This window comes from Helianthus annuus, chromosome 2 (genome assembly GCF_002127325.2).
Source record: "Helianthus annuus cultivar XRQ/B chromosome 2, HanXRQr2.0-SUNRISE, whole genome shotgun sequence".
Lineage (NCBI taxonomy): Eukaryota > Viridiplantae > Streptophyta > Magnoliopsida > Asterales > Asteraceae > Helianthus > Helianthus annuus.
The window spans coordinates 111,032,311-111,051,600 of NC_035434.2; the positions used below are offsets into that span (position 1 = coordinate 111,032,311).

General features: G+C 37.8%; 1 protein-coding gene across 2 annotated transcripts; it reads left to right on the top strand.

Annotated features, from left to right (window-relative positions):
* The first annotated feature begins 4,102 nt into the window (after window positions 1-4,102).
* On the top strand, window positions 4,103-7,659 carry LOC110919705 (F-box protein FBW2). 2 transcript variants are annotated; one of them, XM_022163975.2, is made up of 4 exons: window positions 4,103-4,424; window positions 4,618-4,660; window positions 5,456-5,770; window positions 6,847-7,659. In XM_022163975.2, exons 3-4 carry the CDS (start codon window positions 5,463-5,465, stop codon window positions 7,460-7,462), a joined length of 924 nt encoding a protein of 307 aa, XP_022019667.1. In that variant the 5' UTR covers window positions 4,103-4,424; window positions 4,618-4,660; window positions 5,456-5,462; the 3' UTR covers window positions 7,463-7,659. The 2 variants fall into 2 exon arrangements, with proteins under 2 accessions (XP_022019667.1, XP_022019661.1); XM_022163969.2 differs by lacking the exon at window positions 4,618-4,660.
* Window positions 7,660-19,290: the final 11,631 nt, after the last annotated feature.

The window sequence follows — 19,290 nt, forward strand, 5'->3', positions numbered from 1 at the left end:
TTATGTGTACGTTGGGGATCATGGACACGAGATATGAATATTTGTGATAATAACTGGATGAATTGTGATTCACAGTGACTTGTTGTGTGACTGGTAGGATGAATAAACGCTACACATATATGAGATAATTAATGTATATGGGTTGGTTTGGTGCATGCATGTATATGTTGAGATAGTTTTGTATTCGTTCTAGAAACGAATTATCAAAACAGAGATTTAGAACTAAATCTCATAAATTCATTCACTGAATATGTTGAGAAATATAAGAGAGAAGAATAGACAATTCAAAGAATATCAAAACTCAACAAGCATCTTTAACAAGTAATTAATTTCATATGGGAAATGTTTAAGTGTTCGTGTATAATGTTGTATTGTCATGTTCTTATGAGATTCTAAATTTTAGATGTTTAAACAAATTATGGGTATAAATGCCCACTAAACGACATGAATGAAAAGCTTTTAACATTTTCTTTATTTTATTTTATTATTTAATGGTGAAGTGAATACATACCTAGGATTAGAATTACCCTGCACAACTTGGCCAGGGTGTTAGTCATGCACTGTTTGAAATTCAAACCTACTTGACTAACATGCGTGACCTACTTGAATACATGACTAACTGATACTGTATTGAATACTCATTAGTGTGCATTATCAAACTATACGATTACTTGACTAAATACTGTGTATGAAATACGTGATTACTTGATCCGTGTATGAACTTTGTGTTATACGTGAACTACTTTCATACGGTCCTAACCAGTGGTAACCGTTATAGGACGCGATTGACCAAGTTTAGGATAAACATATTTAGCTACCGAGCAATCTAAGGTGAGTTCACACTTTTCACAAGGCATGGGATTCCCAAGGGTTGGGAAAGGGTAAAGGATTGAAACTGCGTGATCTCCTAGTTTGGAACACGTACACACCCTCTTAATTGAAGGGTGACAACACGTGACAAGAATACAATCGGAATCTGCGTAATCTCCTGGTTTGGGGATTACGTACACACCCTCTTTATTGAAGGGTGACAACACAGATACTAGACCAAAACTCTCTATCATGAAGTCCCTCCTTTTTATATCGACTTAATCGCCGAGCCAATGGCGAGCGGGTCATTAGTTAGATAGCGCTATTTAGGTTTGACAAGCCTCACACCGTGCCTCAGAGGACGGGCGTGAACTAATGGATCTGGGCAGTAGTCAATGATGATAGACATTGACGTCAGGACACCAACTTACTTTAGTCAGTGGTCGATATGGTAAACGGGTCTAGTGGTTCACATGGGGAAGCCCCCATTGGTTATGGTTTGGGAATGAAGGAATTGGTTAATCATATTTTCAACTATGGGGTAACCCCCACGGCAAGTAAGCCAGCTAAAGAAAAACTATGTTTTTGAAATAACTTAACACGAACACCCAAATGTGAACTCGCTCAACTTTGTTGTTGATTCGTTGTTACATGCCTTGCAGGCCTTTAGGTGCATATCAATTGGAACTTGCTGTCTGGGAAGCTGGAGTGGTCATGGGTCGAGATACATGGAATCTCAATACAAGCTCAATGGTTTATGAACTCTTGGTTTACTAAACACTTAACAAATGATTTATGCTTCCGCTGTACACAATGAATGATATGTAACGTTTGTAAAGCTTTATGTTAATATATGAAAGTTTTATTTAATTATAATTATGAGTTCAATGTGATTGGTGGCTTGGATCCTGGTATGTCACACGCCTCGCGGGGGTTTCCGCACGTGGTATTTTAGGGGTGTGACATCTCCCCCTCTCTCTAACCTGCCGCCACCTCCCACCACCACCACCATCCCGGCGGTTAGCTCCTCCAGAGATTCCGGCGACATCACCGTCTCATCCGTCTTCTCCAGCGATCTGCTCCTTCGAAAACAGTATGAAGATCGGTAACTGTGCTCATCACCGTCGCTGTGCTCACACCGTCTCTGTGCTCATCACCGTCGCTGTGCTCCTCTGACCTCACCGTCGCTTTGTGGTGGGTTGCTGATTTGGGTGGTTGCAGGTTCTTGGGGTTAGGGTTTTTGGGGGTGGTGGGTTTAATGGTGTTTGTTGCTGGTTTGGGTTGTTGCAGGTTGGGGTTAGGGTTCTAGTGGAGGTGGTGATGGTGGAGACGGTGGTGGGTGAAGGAGAGAGAGAGAGAATCGATGGTGGTGGGTGGGTTGTGTGGGTGGTTTTGGTGTAGGTACAGCTGTGGTAATGGTGGGGTTGCACTATTGAAGCGGTGGAGGTGGGTTATGCGGGATGGTGGTGGTGGTGGTGGTGGCAGGTCGGCAGGTGGCGGCAGGTGAGAGAGAAGGCAAAGGATTGGAGGGGTTTTAACAAGGGTGTTTGGTGGAGGGTGGTGATGATGTCGGTGAAGGGTGGAGGGTGGTGGTGATGGTGGCCGTAGTGACGGTGGCGATGGAGGGTGGTGGTGGTGGATATGGCGGTGAAGGGTGGTGGAGATGGCGATATACGATATATATACACTTATAATTAATAATAATAATAATAATAAGACTAAAATTATTTTGTTTTATTTTTTAGTAATACTAAGTAAACAGGGTAAAAAGACTAAAATACCCCTGGGTGATCAGATATAACAAAAAAAATTAACTGGGTTTGCCTTAAAGGACATAACGTGCACGATTTGGAAACATTAAGGACAAAACTCATCAATTTTAAGGGTAAAGGACATCGCCTGAAATTTGGGACAAACATAAAGGACAAAACTTGTAATTTACTCTAAAAACTATTTTTTACGTGCATATTTTATTTATGGTTATGTATAAATATGATTTGTTCTATATTCTGACGTAAACTTTTTTTTATAGACGAGTCAGGTCAAATATAATACGTTTTCGTTTAAAGAAACCATTTTTACGTGCATATTTTTATGTACGTTTTGGTATAAATTCAAGTTGTTCTACGTTTCGACGTAAACTTTTTTAGGAAATGATTCAGGTCAAATATAATATGTTTTCGTGTTTATTTTATGTATGTTTCATAAAGTTTGTTTCGAACCCAGTGGAGTCAAATTATGGTTTCCTTTTCTCTTTTTTTTTTTTCAAAAGCTCGAACCAATCCCTTTCGATTACATGTGCATATTTTCCTTCATACCTGTTACGTTTTCTATGGATGAGTCGGATCACATATAATACGTTATGATTGCTCGATATGAATTTGATTTACTTTACGTTTGATCCAATCACAATGCTTATACAGGTTACACTGAGTTCAATTGGATACGTCGAAATGTGTGTTTTCATATGGTTAATGCATCATATAACGTTTGGACTAATCCATTTAATGTTTATGATATACCCGCGCCGCAATGCGGGCGAGTCTTAACCCTAGTTTTATTAAAAAAGAAACACTTTGTTGTGTTTAACTCATGTTAAATGTTTAAATAGATAATAGAGTAAATTACATTTTTGGCCCCTGTGGTTATATCACTTTTACTATACTAGCCCAAAATAAGAATTTTTAACATATCTGTCCTCATGGTTTCTATAACTAACCATTTTGGCCCATATGGTCTCTATAACTAACCATTTTGGCCCCCATGATCTCTAGACTTAGGGACCAAAATGGTTAGTTATAGAGACTATAGGGGCAGATATGTTAAAAATTCTTATTTTGGGCTAATATAGTAAAAGTGATATAACCACAGGGGCCAAAAACGTAATTTACTCTAGATAATATATTCTTAACATTGTCACAAAACAATTATGACAATTAAGGCAAAGAAGAAACCGTATTTGCATGGGTATGGACTATGAAGTTCATAACAATCAAAACTAACGTAAATGCTATGAACCTTAAAAGTCAAACTTTGACATTTGTTGACAAATAGTCAAAAATTCTACATTAATTGAATTGGCACACACATAAGGACACCCAACCCCACTCTCACATTTATCTCTGCTAGCTATCACAATAAAAGATAATTCCTTTCTCACCAACCAAGTTTACTCAACACACCACAACAATGCTTCCAAAACCAGTACATTACGCATTAAAACTTGTACATCATTCTATATTTCAAGACTTTAACATTGGAAAATAACACAAGCTCAATAAAATCACCACCTACTCCTCTCTGATGAACAATATTTTTGGGGGGCATTCATTCACTAAAAAACAGAAAACAACAAGTAAACTTCTATCCTCACAAGTTACATATACAACACAAAGCTTTTATTACTTTTGTGCCTTCTTTCACACTTTGTAACCCCCTGTTTTTCTTGTTTGTTTTCTGCTCATTTTTCATTTCCATCTCTGGATTTCTTGCACATCTTTCTATCTTTCTCTGATTCTTGCAAGAAACCCACATGGGTTCTGCTAGATTGCTAGCTGTTTGATCCGTTATATACCCTTTTCAGCACAAGAACTCAGACACATTCTGCTTGCAAGGTAATAATACATCTTATAGTTTTTATGGTTTTTTGGTTCCTGATTAGGATCAAAATCTGTTTTTTATTTTATTTTTTTGCTTGATTTGAATGGGAATGAGGGCAATGTTTGAATATCTCATCTGGGTATGAATCTTTTTTATTTGTTTTTATGAATCCTGATTTGAATTTGGGTTTCATGTGGATTTGAGTAGAAATTTGGAAGAAATTTTTGAGATTTCAGATGGGTCTGAAAAGGTATGAAAATGTCATTTCACTTAACTTTCATTGATTCAAGATATTTGGAATGTTATTTGTTGAAGCATCACTTTTTGTCTTAAATTAAATTAAAAATATTGATTCTTTATTATCTTTCAAGATCTCAAATGTGAATCTCTTCTATGTTCTATCCCACCTAAATATGGGATTTTTTTTTAATATTTTTTTTTTTTTCTAATTGATAATGTAAAAATCCCTTTTTGTTGATTCAAATCTATAATTGGTTAAATTAATAAAAAATTCAAGAACTTTATGTGAGCCTCACATGTCTAGTTTTGATTAATAATATTTAATTTAATCAGGCTCCCAACAACTCTTGGATTCAAGATCTCTCTGAAATGTTGAAAAAAGTTGTCAAGATTTGACCTTTTTTGACTTGTTAACAACAATTCACAAGTGCTTGTAAAATGCTTACAAGTTACTCCACATAATGTTGAAAAAAGTGGTCAAGATTTGACCTTTTTTGACTTGTTAACAACAATTCACAAGTGCTTGTGAAATGCTTACAACTTACTCCACATTATGGAAGCTAAAGAAAGCTTTAGGATTTACAGTTTACTACTTTTGACTTTTATGGTCAAATGTAATAACTTTGACATAAACAATGTTAGAGTTTGTTTGATTATAAATAAAAACATGAACTTCCCAGTTTTAAACTACTAAAATGGTATCATATAAAAAAGAATTAACCTAAAAAGCTAAAATCTTGAATGGGAAACATTTAAAGAACTCATTTTAGTTTTATTTATTTATTTATTTTTTTGTGAAAAATAGAAATTAGATGGAAGGAGGGGTGAATTTGAGGAACTGGGCAGATCTATTGCCTGATGCACTTGGATTAATATTTAGCAACTTATCACTTCAAGAAACACTCACAGTTGTTCCGAGAGTGTGCAAATCATGGAACCAAGCGGTCTCGGGTCCTTACTGTTGGCAACATATCAACATTCTTGACTGGAGTTATCGGTCAAACCCGGATCACATTGACCATATGCTCCGGCTACTTGTTACCAGAAGCGGTGGTGCCCTCCGCGAGGTCACCGTCTCAGGCATTCTGAATGATCTCACTTTCTCATTTCTTGCAGATCAGTAAGTCCCATGAACTCTCTTTTTACAGTTTAATATTGATGGCTTGTTTGGATAGATGTGTAATTTTAAAGTAATAATCTTTTACAGTTTTAGTGTTTGGGTAATATATCTATGCTTATAACTTGTAAGACAATTTACACTCAAAGGTGATTATTACTAATTTACTAAGCACAATCATGTTTCATGGCATATTTTGTGTTACTTGATTTACTATGGTCTACAGTAGGGATGAGATCGGTACGGTACCTATACTTGACCGGTACTGAAAAGTACAGGTACCAAATTTTAACAAAACTGGGTCTATAGTAGGGATGGGATCGGTACGGTACCTATACTTGTACCGGTACTGAAAATACCGGTACCAAATTTTAACAAAACTGGGTACCGAATATATTGGTACGGTACGGGTAATACCGTTATTCTTGCGGTTCAGTTATCGTTATTCTTATTTTCATAACCGCAAATAACCGAACTGAACCGAATATTTTAAACATAGCCAAATCCGTAGCACCATAAATCTTTAAGTTTGTATTTAAATGCTTAACCATGGCCTAATCTATATTTATCTTTGGTGAAGTATTTGAATGTTTTAACTTTTAACCATGACCCAACCTTATTGGCCCAATTATAGTTTACACTAATAATAACCGAACCGAAACCGCATTAACCGCAATAGCCGATTAACCGTAACCGCATTAACCGAAACCGAACGGTTATGATTTTTTGATAACCGCAGTGTGCGATTATGGTTTCGGTTATAGGTAATAACCGAACCAAACCGCACCATGCTCACCCCTAACGGGTATTTCGGTATGGTACCCGCTTTGGTACCACTTTATTTATTTATTTTTTTCAGCAGTCATACGGGTAGCAAATAGGTACAATCGGTACGAGTACGAATACAGTACGGCGGTTTTAAGAGCCGGGGTCGGACCTTTTGAGTAGCTTTTTCTTTAAGTGGATTATAGTTGGCGCATTTGCTTGTAATCATCTTTTATTATGGCAGTTGATTGTTTGATTTTGATTTTAATGTTATGTTTGGTTTGGTTTTTGGGGCATCCTGTTTGCTATATCAGTGCGCGATCGCTACAAACATTGCAGATTCCAAGATGTAACATCACGGATACGATAGTGGAACAAGTATCAAGCAAGCTTTCAGCGGTCACATTCATGGACTTAAGCTACTGCTGCAAGATAAGTGCTCGTTCACTATCGGCAATAGGAGAGTCTTGCAAGGCACTTGTAGGGTTCCGCCGCAATATGCACCCTATAGACTTAAAAGAGCGGTGGCCACAGGTGGAGGAGGCGGTGGCCATCGCTACCACCATGTCCAAGTTGAAGCACCTTGAACTGGCGTATAATTGTATAGACACCGAATGCGTAGTGGAGATTATAAACCGGTGTGACCGACTAGAGTTTTTGGATGTTAGAGGGTGTTGGGATGTGAAGTTGGATCAAGATTGGCTCGAGAAGCGGGCTCTAATGATCAAGGTGTTGGGCCCACATGTCGTGGATCAATTCGAGGGTCATAGTTGCTCGGATTCGGACTCGTTATTTGATTATGAAAGCTTGGATGATGGATTATGGGATGACGACGATGATGATGAAGACGATGAAGATCCGGTTGGAGGGAGGTTGGAACTTAGGTTTTATGAAGGGTTTGGTGAGAACTATGGGAATGGTTGGGTTTGAGGGATTTTGGGAAAAGAAATATTGTATCATCCTAAACTTCCTTAAAAATAATCCTCCAAACTTATTATATTTGGTAAAACTTTGAAGGATATGATATTTACTTTTTTGGAAACTACTTGTTTCTAAAGACTTGGAAAGGCGTCAAATTTTAGTAATGTGTGATATATGATGGTTGTTTGAAGGGTTTGTTTATGTAATCTTGGCTTTGTGTGTTTTTTAGCTTCTTTTTTATTGGAAAAAATTGTGGTGGCATATAAACACTCTTCTTTCATAATGCTAGATAGGTGCATTGGAAGTTGCACATTGTGTAAAGTTGTTATTTTTTAATAATCTTTATATACACATATTTAATTTATTTTCACGTTGGTTTAACTTCAAACAAACGTAATTTCAAGTGATGATCAAACACGTGATTCAAATGATGTAGATTTAAATATTTAATGAATGTTTTATATTTTTGAATCTTTATATATACATATTTAAAGTATTTTAACGTTTAACTTTAAAAAGCGTGTTTCAAGTGGTGACCAAACACGTGATTCAGATGACGTAGATTTAAAAATTTAACGACTATTATATATTTTTGAATCTTTATATACACATATTTAAATTATTTTCGCGTTTAACTTAAAACAAACGCGGTTTCAAGTGGTGACCAAACACGTGATTCAAATGATGTAGATTTAAATATTTAACGTCAAGTGACGTACAAAATTTAAAACTTAATGTATTACGTGACCCAAAAAAGCTTGATTTTACAACAAAATAAGCTTAAACATCTTAAATTTTTGATAATCCATATTGAGGTTCAAGTTCTCGTTTGGTACCATTGAATTGAATGTTTTATGTTTTATATATAACTCTTTGTTACTATATAATAAGGAATTGTAGTTTAAGTATTGAAATTACACATACACTTATAAAAGAAAAACTCAAGAATACCCTCCAATCTATAAAGACTATGTTTAAATCAAAATGAAAACAATCACTTAGGAACCGGTACAATCTCAGACAAAGGTATTTGTATATATGTTTTCATCGATACGCCTAAAGATAGATTAGTCAAGTGAATCAAGCACGTGTATGAAGAACGGTGTATGTGAAAGGTTTGACATAAAAGCTCACAATGGATTATGATACATCTTAGAAGGTTTGCGTTTAAAAATGTGCAAGGAGTCTTTTCATCATCTAATTGTCTACTTTTATCTACTTTATTTTTCTCTTTATTCTCATAAAATGTGGCTATGTTCGTATATTTCAAGGCATTTTCTACCTGAATTATAGATATACATGAAAGATTCGGCTCCAAGAGACATGGTGTGGTGGTAAGGTGTCTTTCCTCTATTAAAGAGGCGAAGTGTTCAATTCTGCAAGATTCAGTTAGACTGGAAGGTATGGAGGAGGGTAGTCCTTCAAGGATGGGCCGCCACATAGACCGCCACGTAAGCGGGTGTGAGGATGGGCCTAAAGGGGATGGACCTAGGGGGTGGGGGATGAACCCCTTTATATATGTGTATGTATAGGTGTGTGTGAGGGGGTGAGGCTCGGCTTGGGCGGTTGTGGGTGGACGAAGAGGACGCCACCTGGACGGCGACAGAGCAAGGGGGTGGCAAGGCTGGGGCAGCGGCAAGGGGATGGGCCTGGGGACGAGCCCAGTGGCGGATCTAGGATTCGCGACAAGCCATAACGTTTTAGAAATAAGCGGTAACGAAATCGAAAAAAGGTCAAATTTTTCCAAAATTTACACTAACTTTACACTACCGCCGGAACGCCAAGCCGTAGCGGACGCCACCCCTTACTATATGCTACATCCGCCCCTGAACGAGCCCCATACCGTCCGGTCTTATAGAAGTATTTAGTAATAGGATAGTTTGCCGTTGGAGAAATCAAAAGATAATTATTCTCTTGTTTCCGATAATTCAAACCATTATAGTAACTCTCATGTATTTTATGTAATAAAAATTGTTCGTTCATTCATGTTTGCTATGGTAAAGCTCCTGATCTTTTGGACAACTTTTGTACATTCAGTAAAGCAATTAATGACAATTCTGTTTTGGACCATGCGTATTCAAAGTGGTACAACATTATCCTAAAATCGAATAGGTGATAGTGCTATAATTAGTTGCTTGTACATTGTTACTCATAAGTTGTACGTTGGCCTAGCTTAACTCAAAATGTATTGAGATAATCATATAGATATAACACACCTAAAAATAACACTTTAATGATTTTCTCGCATTTTAATACAATATTTATTTTCTTCTTTTTTTAACGTTCTTTAGTATTGTGAAATACGAGTTAATGTCTCGTTTGTTAATTATTTTAAATGGTTAAAATCACACTACACCTGTCTTTTGTGAGATCTGAACTCACAACCACTTCGTTGGAGAACACACCACTTTACCATCAAGCTATCCCTTGTAGATGTTTGTTAAATTAATTAATTAGTTTCTGAGTCACTTGCTATAAATATCTAAATCAGACAAACTATTTTTACTTTTTGTATAATGCATGTTATCACAACATAAATGTACAAATTTTGCATATCATTCTTTTTATTAAAATTTTTATATCCAAGTTTTGATTTGTACAAGTCACCTTACAAGAAAAATGTTTGGTAAGTGAAAATATGTCTAAAATCGAGATTAAAAATTTGAAAAGAAATGAAAAAATGTGAAACAAAAACCAAAACTCAAATAAATTTAATTGGTATGTTAAACATGTGTTGCTACATATTACCTAGTTTAGAAATCACATGATCACATGTGACTGAGCTTTTGAATCTTCAACTTTTTGTTATTTGTGTTAGTCAACTCGAACAAAAGATGTGGGCCCATTGTGGTCCTTTAAATTGTGGAGAAAACATTATTACCGAATTTATAATTTTTGTTGCTTAAGTTTTAGATTTTGTTAAAAAGTTTCACTTGTGATATTGTTTGTCTGAAAAGTTTATGCAAAATGATTTTGTCTTAAATGTCTAGTGCTTATGATGTTTGGTCTTTTTCCTCTTGTATTTTAACCTCAAACTCGATTTTAGTTTTTAGATCACTTGCCAAAATTAAACTCAAAATAATAATAATAATAATAATAATAATAATAATAATAATAATAATAATAATAATAATAATAATAATAATAATAATAATAATAAATAAATAAATAAATAAAAAACACTTAAAATCATAACTGTGGTATTTAACAAAATCAAATAGAAAAGCTCATGATATATGAGATGAATTTTGGTAATCCAAGTCTCATACTAGATTGTATACCATGTCTCACCTGTTACACATCATCTGTCGAGTTCACGAGCATTGCTATACCCATTTTATGATCTTATATGATCTTAAACTACCCCAAAAACCATCCAATTATCCAAATACCCTCCACAATATTACATGTTCTTTTGGTTTTTCTGTTTAGTTTGTGTTTTTTGGCATCCTTATCTAAAACTATTTAAATAAATTAGAATAAAGTACAACTTTAGTCTCTGGATTACACCCAATCGCACATACAACTCTCAATTGAAAAAAAAAAACAGTTATTACAGTATCTGTGGTTGTCAATTGAAATCAATCAAGTCCCTTCTAACATTTTATGTTGGTCAATTATTAGTTGACCGGGGTATAGTTGTTTTTAACTTAGAAGTTAGAATTATGTTAGTCAATTGTTCGTGATCGGGGTATGGTTGTCTTTTTAATTAGAAATTGAAGAGTATTTTCGTCAATTCTCTCTTTACAAGTCCTAAAGCAGGTTTCATTCTCCAATTTCATAGAGGGTGGTTAGGGTTCCTTTTAACTTATATGACTTATTATTTTTTTGTAAGTCATAAGTCATAAATTCTAAACTTATTATTTTCTCCTTTTTAAACTATAAAACTCCTTCTCAACCCTTATTCAAACACTATTAAAATGATTTATTAACTTTTTATAAGTCTTAAAATAAGCTAACCCAAACACCCACATAATTTCTTCACTTCAATTCTACTTTTCCCATCTGTCTTTTACTTCAAATTCAAAATTATCAAGTGGGTTTTCTTCATTTCCCCAAAATTCCATTTCGCAATTGAAAAAACCACAAATTTCTTGAATCTTCAAGCTCAATTGGGTCGAAATGTTAATATAAAAAGCTTCAATCTTTGAGACTTTTTTCTTGAATCCATCACTGACAGGTAGATCAAGAAACTCAAAACCAAGGACTTGTCTGCTTCCTTTATTTAGAAAAATTAGTTTTTAATAAACCAACCTTTGTCCTGTTGGTAAATAATAATCTTACCTACGTAATTGGTATACAATAATCATATCTATCAATATGTTGGTTCTTAATGAACTTCCGTTAATTATTTTTAACTAAAGTTAGTTTTTAAGTTTTATTTATTACACAAACAGTCCCTGTAGTTGTAATTTACTAGTTTTAACTATTTTGTAAAACAAAAAAAAAACTTCAAGGGCCATGTAATTAAATTTTATATATACATATGTGTACTAGTTCCAGATTTATCACAAACACCACTCGAAAATCCTCCTTTTCCTCGATTTTGATTTCCGATCTAAACAACTACCATCGCCACCGCCACCGCCATGGGAGTTCTCCAACGGATCAAGTAAACGACCACCAAAATTGGAATTTCAGGTATCAAACTACTCGGTTTTGGTCAGTGATTAAAAGCCCCAAACAAATTTCTATCACTCTTGATTCTTTCGACCGATTTGGGGGTGGGTTCCAATCTACGGTTCATATGGAGAATCAAAGTGTTGACAACTTAAAACTAGTAATTGTTCTTGAGGTTTTTTTGTTTTATAAAATAGTTAAAACTAGTAAATTACAACTACAGCGACTGTTTGTGTAATAAATAAAACTTAAAAACTAACTTCAGTTAAAAAAATTAACGAAAGTTCATTGAGTACCAACATGTTGATAGGTAGGATTATTGTATACCAATTACGTAGGTAAGATTATTATTTACCAACGGGACAAATGTTGGTTTATTAAAAACCAATTTTCCGTTTATAAATCTTTGAGCTTTTTTACTTAATTTTAAATTAAAACACACTTGAATTCAATCAGGTTCCATATAAATTCCTTTTACATAATGGATAGCCGATGGCCAATTATGCATCACAGGAACATTGAATCTCAGTAGAATGATACTTGATGGTTCAAAAAAGATAGTCAATGGCATTTCAATGCACACGATTTGCTTTCTAAAAAGTTAGGAATATTGTCGAGTCCTCAAGTCCCGGTTGACGGTCAATGGGGCTCGTCAATGTTGTAAAGATCCTGCCTTGTTGTCCTACAAGAAAGAAAACCGTTAGCCTCGCCACGGAGGACCCCCGGGGGGGGGGGGAATTCGTGACCAAGCTCCGGCGTGAGGGTAAGTAAACTTGCCGGAGGTGATGAGAAGCTTATTCCGACGAGTATAGTCGCCGGAATATTCTCCTTGGTGTGAACTCGAGTTAATGAGGGTGATAAATGAGGTCCGAGGTTGTCTGAATGAATGGAGTATTCTGCGTATTTAATGAGAAGAGTATTGAATGCTTACCTTCACCGAATATATTACCTTCCTTATATAATGGTTATCTTCCTTTCACCGTGATCATCTAATGGTTTCTTGGAGGCTTTGGGAGACTCAGACACGTGTCTGAGTCTCAACAGATGGATCATGGACTGCCAGTGGACCCGGTTGTCAAATATCAAGTGTGTTTTTTCTTGAATTCAATCATGCCTGCTTCCTTCCTTTGTTTCTTGTTCGTTTGGGCGGTATCAAAAGGGGAAGATGATGAAGAGAGCAGGATGACGACGATGCCATTTTTAGGGTCAGAGGAAGATGATAAAGAGAGGAGAGATGAAGGTGAGTTTGAAGAAGGCAAATACTTTTTCTGTTGCAATTTCGTCCCTCAGGGGTATTTGGTCATTTAACCATAATACTAACGATTCACTAACGGACGTTTTATAGAAGGACTTGATTGATTCCAATTGACAACTACAGGGACCGGAATGGCCGGGTTTTTTTTTTTTTTTTTTTTTGAAATGAGAGTTGTATGTGTGATTGGAATATTAAGTTGTTATGGCAAGATTGGTAGAGATTGACTTCAAAGGAGCAATGAAATCAATTTTTGTACTTGACATGGTAAAAAGTTTTATTACATACAATGCTTTATTTAATTTGCTTAATTAAAGAAAAATAAAAGAATGGACAAAGGTACATTCGAGGCTTTAAGCACCAGCAATGGCCAATGGGTCGACAAAGCAATGACCCTCACCTAAGCTTTTTCTAATACCATGTGTAGTGGTAAATCAATATAATGTCCCCACCATGGGGCGTTTTGGGGCACGTGTCATTCCAGTCAGCATGGGGCATTATAGCATAAAGTGGTGTAGTGGGGCATTATTCCAATAACGCCCATGCAATCATTTCCCAATTATTTTTTTTAATTTAAAACATAAAAAACTTCATTAATTTAAAATAAAAATTACACTACTTGAAAAAATAAAAGAAACCGAAATAAAAAACAGAAAATTAAAAAACCTAAAAAAAAATAAAGTTAAAAATTACCTTTTGTTTTTTCCCCACCAAAGGTCCCATCACTCCTTTATCCCTTCTTCTTCTTCCTCCTTTCTTCTTCTTCCTTTCTTCTTCCCCACCACCTACAACTTAAAAAAAAAAAACCAATCTCTTCTTCCTTTTCTTTTAAATAAAACTAATTATAAACACACACAAATATTATACACACATGGCAAGCTTTCATTGGACAACCAAATGTGTTCCGGCATTTTTTAAATAACGCTAAACCCATTTTTTTTCAAAAATAACGCCGGAAAACGCCGGCCGTGTCACACCCCCAAAATCCACACGCGGAGTACCACCGCTTGGAGGCGTGACGCGACCAGGATTAAGCCATCAATTATATTGAACATAGCATAATATAATTAATATAGTTTGTAAAACCCAAATCAATACGACTGATGTTCCAAACCAACATAGTATCAATAGCGGAAGCGTAATAATGAAAATCCAAAGTAAAGTTATAAGTTCAATTGTTTAACATAATGTTTGCGATCCGAGTCCCACAACGATCCGCTCCTCCAGTGCAAGCTCCATAAGTACCTAAGATCCTGCAAGGCATGCAACAGAGAGTCAACAACTAGTTGAGCGAGTTCACAGTTAACAGTTCAGTAATAGTATGGTATGAGTAATAGTATGTTCGTTCGTTTATATCATGTATCATATTTCCATCGCGGCCTCCCAGGCAGGTGTGCGAAGATATTAGGGGATATTCATCCCGAGTATTCTAGACTAGGTTTACTTGTATCGCGGCCTTCCAAAGGCAGGTGTGCGAAGAGGTTAGCAAGTTTAGTTCGCGGCCTTCCAAAGGCAGGTGTGCGAAGTCAGTCATAATATCGCGGCCAACCCTTGGCAGGTGTGCGAAGATCAGTTCAATAGGTGTTACTAGTCTAGTCGGTTTGCATTCGATACGTTCTATCAGCTAAGTATACACAATAATCCATCAACCCCATTCCCACCCGGGAACCCATGCCTTGGCTGTGTGAACTCACCTTGGTTTGCTCGGTATGCTAGAAAGGGTTACACGCTCACAATTAATCAATCACGACCTATAGTACGCACGTGTATATCATCAGTTTATGTTTTCAAGATTTCATGTACAATCAATACCACAGAGTGTGTCAGGCAGTTAACATCATGCATCTATCACAATTAATTACATGTACACAATTCGTGTTTCACATAGCAGCCTTTCACAGTTTATCCTAGCATATTATCTAATAACACTCTTAACCGAGTTAAAGACGTAGCATGGTAAACAAGTTTAACTGGGTACTTAAACCAACCAGAGTTAATAGTCTTAACTGAGTTTACATTCTAAACATGCATAGCAGAGTTAACCCGTTTAACTAAATTACTACATATAACAGGGTTGTAACAATTTAACATGCTAGATACAAAGTTACAAATCACTAGGCCGAAATCACTCTTGGGCGAAAAAAACACTAATGGGCCGAAATCACCTTTGGGCCGAACACCAACTGTGGGCCGAAAACACTTGTTGCCGAAAACACTAATGTGTTTTCGTTGAATAAGGGATTTCGTTTGGATAAGGGTGATGGAAACACTTGGGCCCGAAAACACCAAGCTTGGGCCGAAATCCATTGCTGGCGAAGACATACTTGGGTCGAAAACCAGTTGGTTGGCGAAAACACTATATGGGCCGAACTCCCTTTGATTTTCGTTGGTTAGAAGTATGACGAAAACACTATAGTGTTTTCGTCCAGTTGTGTGTTCTCGCCTGGCAACATCATCATCCTCAACAACAGTTACAACCAATACTAGAAATCATATCATCGATGTATTTACGAAAGAGCAATACATAAACATTCAATACTCAATTAACAAAATTCTCAAACATTAACTAGCATGATCAGATCAGTGGCCTAAAAATCCTCAGATTTATTCTTATAATCATTATCCCTAATATGTATTACATGTTAACATATCGTTGTTTCACATAATTCAATCGAACATTAAGCAAAATCATCATTCCGTTCACAAGCACAACACATAGCAGTTACATCATACTATCCACAAATAAATCAAAAGTAATTTGTGATCAACTAATCTCATAAGGATTAACACTAACCGCGATGAACGGATAAATGATTGGATCGATCCGGAGAGATTCGGGGAATGCAAGGTTGCCGTCAGGTTCAAGGGTAGAGGGAGGATGCGAGAGGTGGTTAGGGTTTGCTTGCCGAATATCGTTCTTGCGTAAGGGTAAATATTAACACATATAATAGATCAATACTGGGCCAAAGCCCATTTTGTTTTCGTTGGGCATATGTTGGACGAAAACACAAAGGTGTTTTCACCAAGAATGATTTCGCAGGGGAGGGGTTTTCAAATGGGTGTTTTCGGCTATGGGGGGTTTTGTTGTTTATTAATTTCACAAACACATAATTAAATTCACAAATGAAATTATTATCATACATTCAAATATAGTGCACCCAAATGTATAAAACACACTTAACAAAGAAGCAAAAGGTTAAGCCAAACTCGAGTTGTCACATTATCCCCAACTTGAAAGAAATTTCGTCCCGAAATTTGGTACGCACTCACTGAGGAAGCTAGGTAAGTTGTATCGTTCACTGGTTTTCCTGGGGTGTCACATCATCCCCCCGTTGATTTGGAATTTCGTCCCGAAATTCTGTAGTAGTAGCTTCAGCCTCAGCAGTGGTTGCATGGTTTTTTTGAATAACTGGGGATACTTTTCTTTCATTTGGTCTTCGCGTTCCCAGGTGTACTCTGGGCCACGTCGGGAGTTCCAACGAACTCAAACAAGAGGGATTCTCTTGTTTTTGAGGACCTTAACATCCCGGTCCGTGATTTCAACTGGCTCCTCGACGAACTGCAACCGCTCGTCGATAGTGAGTTCCTTAAAAGGAACTATGAGGGTCTCATCTGACAGACATTTCTTCAGATTCGACACGTGGAATACGTTGTGAACTGCACCGAGTTCAGCTGGTAGGTTTAGCTTGTAGGCCACTTTGCCTATTTTCTCAATGATCTCGAACGGTCCGACGTACCGCGGATTTAGTTTGCCCCGTTTGCCAAAACGAACCACACCCTTCCAGGGTGAGACTTTAAGTAAAACCCGGTCCCCGACCTGAAATTCCAACGGTTTCCTACGCTTATCCGCGTATGCTTTCTGACGGTCGCGTGCTGCCGCCATGCGTTGTCGTATTTGTGCAATCTTTTCCGTGGCGTCCACTACAATCTCTGGACCCGTAATCTGACTATCCCCCACCTCTGCCCAACAGAGAGGTGACCGGCATTTACGCCCGTACAATGCCTCGAATGGAGCGGCTTGTATGCTGGTGTGATAGCTGTTATTGTATGAGAACTCCACCAAAGGGAGGTGCTTTTCCCAGCCGTTGCCGAAATCGATGACACATGCTCGAAGCATGTCTTCAAGAGTCTGGATCGTTCGCTCAGACTGCCCATCCGTCTGAGGATGATATGCTGTGCTCATATCTAACCGTGAGCCGAAAGATTTGTGCATCGCTTGCCATAACTTCGACGTGAATCGTGCATCGCGATCCGAAATGATGGAGGTGGGCACCCCGTGCCTCGAAACAACTTCTTTGAGATAAACGTCTGCGAGAGTGGAGAACTTATCTGTTTCCTTTATAGCCAGGAAGTGTGCAGACTTGGTGAGTCGATCCACGATCACCCATATGGTATCATTCCCACGCTGGGATCTGGGTAGGCCTGTAACGAAATCCATGGAAATTTCTTCCCATTTCCATTGTGGTATCTTGGGTTGCTGAAGTAGGCCCGCTGGTTTCTGGTACTCGACCTTGACTCTCGCACAAGTCAAACATTTGCCGACGTACGTTGCGATGTGGGCTTTCATGCTAGGCCACCAATATGTTGTCTTGATGTCGTGGTACATTTTATCCGACCCTGGATGTACCGAGTAGCGTGACTTGTGAGCTTCCTCCATTACCAGCTCGCGTATACCGCCATAAAGTGGGACCCAAATACGCCCCGTTACATAGTAGGCGCCATCTTCCTTTTGTTCCATTCGTTGCCTTGAGCCGCGTAAGGCTTCAGCCATGACGTTTTCGGGTTTCAATGCTTCTATCTGAGCAGCTCGTATCTGTGCAGGAAGACTGGACTGAATAGTAAGCTGTAGCGCTTGCACGCGCTTAGGTAGAGTGTCTTTCCGACTGAGGGCGTCAGCCACAACATTGGCCTTGCCTGGATGATACTTGATGGCGCATTCGTAGTCGTTCAGTAGTTCAACCCATCTCCGTTGACGCATGTTCAAATCCTTTTGCTTAAGAATATGCTCGAGACTCCTGTGATCGGTGTAAATTGTGCACCTGGTACCGTACAGGTAGTGTCGCCATATCTTAAGCGCGAAAACAACAGCTCCCAGCTCTAAATCGTGCGTCGTATAATTCCGTTCATGAACTTTGAGTTGTCGCGAAGCGTAGGCAATAACTTTATCCCGCTGCATCAATACACAACCAAGCCCCTGTATCGATGCATCACAATAGACCACGAAATCTTCCGTGCCCTCTGGCAATGAGAGAATAGGCGCGCTGCAAAGCCTATCCTTTAGGTACTGAAAAGCCGTTTCCTGAGAATCTCCCCAACGGTAGGTGACACCCTTCTGTGTCAGCATAGTGAGCGGCTGAGCGATCTTGGAGAAGTCTTTAATAAATCGCCTGTAATAACCCGCCAAACCCAAGAATTGGCGTATTTCCGTTGGTGTACGCGGTGCAGGCCAGTTTCTGATCGAATCTACCTTGGATGGATCGACATGAATCCCATCCCTGTTCACCACATGGCCTAAGAAGTGGACTTCACGAAGCCAGAAGTCGCATTTGGAAAACTTGGCGTACAATTGCTCTTTTCTAAGAAGTTCCAAGATCAATCGTAGGTGTTGCTCGTGCTCCTCTTGACTCTTGGAGTAAATCAGGATGTCGTCGATGAAGACAATGACGAACTTGTCAAGATAGGGTTTACACACCCTGTTCATAAGATCCATAAATACGGCAGGCGCGTTCGTTAACCCGAATGGCATGACAAGAAACTCGTAGTGGCCGTAACGAGTTCTGAATGCGGTTTTGGAGACGTCCTCATCCCGGACTCTCAGCTGATGATACCCTGACCTCAAGTCTATCTTGGAGTAGTAACTCGACCTTTGCAACTGGTCGAATAAGTCGTCAATGCGTGGAAGAGGATAACGGTTCTTCACTGTGACCTTGTTCACTTCACGGTAATCAATTTCACATCCTGAAGG

Excerpts from the sequence above, each read along its gene's own strand:
- LOC110919705 (XM_022163975.2), top strand. The coding sequence starts at position 5,463 with ATGGAAGGAGGGGTGAATTTGAGGAACTGGGCAGATCTATTGCCTGAT. Across the intron at positions 5,771-6,846 it reads TTCTCATTTCTTGCAGATCA|TGCGCGATCGCTACAAACAT; the intron begins GTAAGTCCCATG and ends TTGCTATATCAG.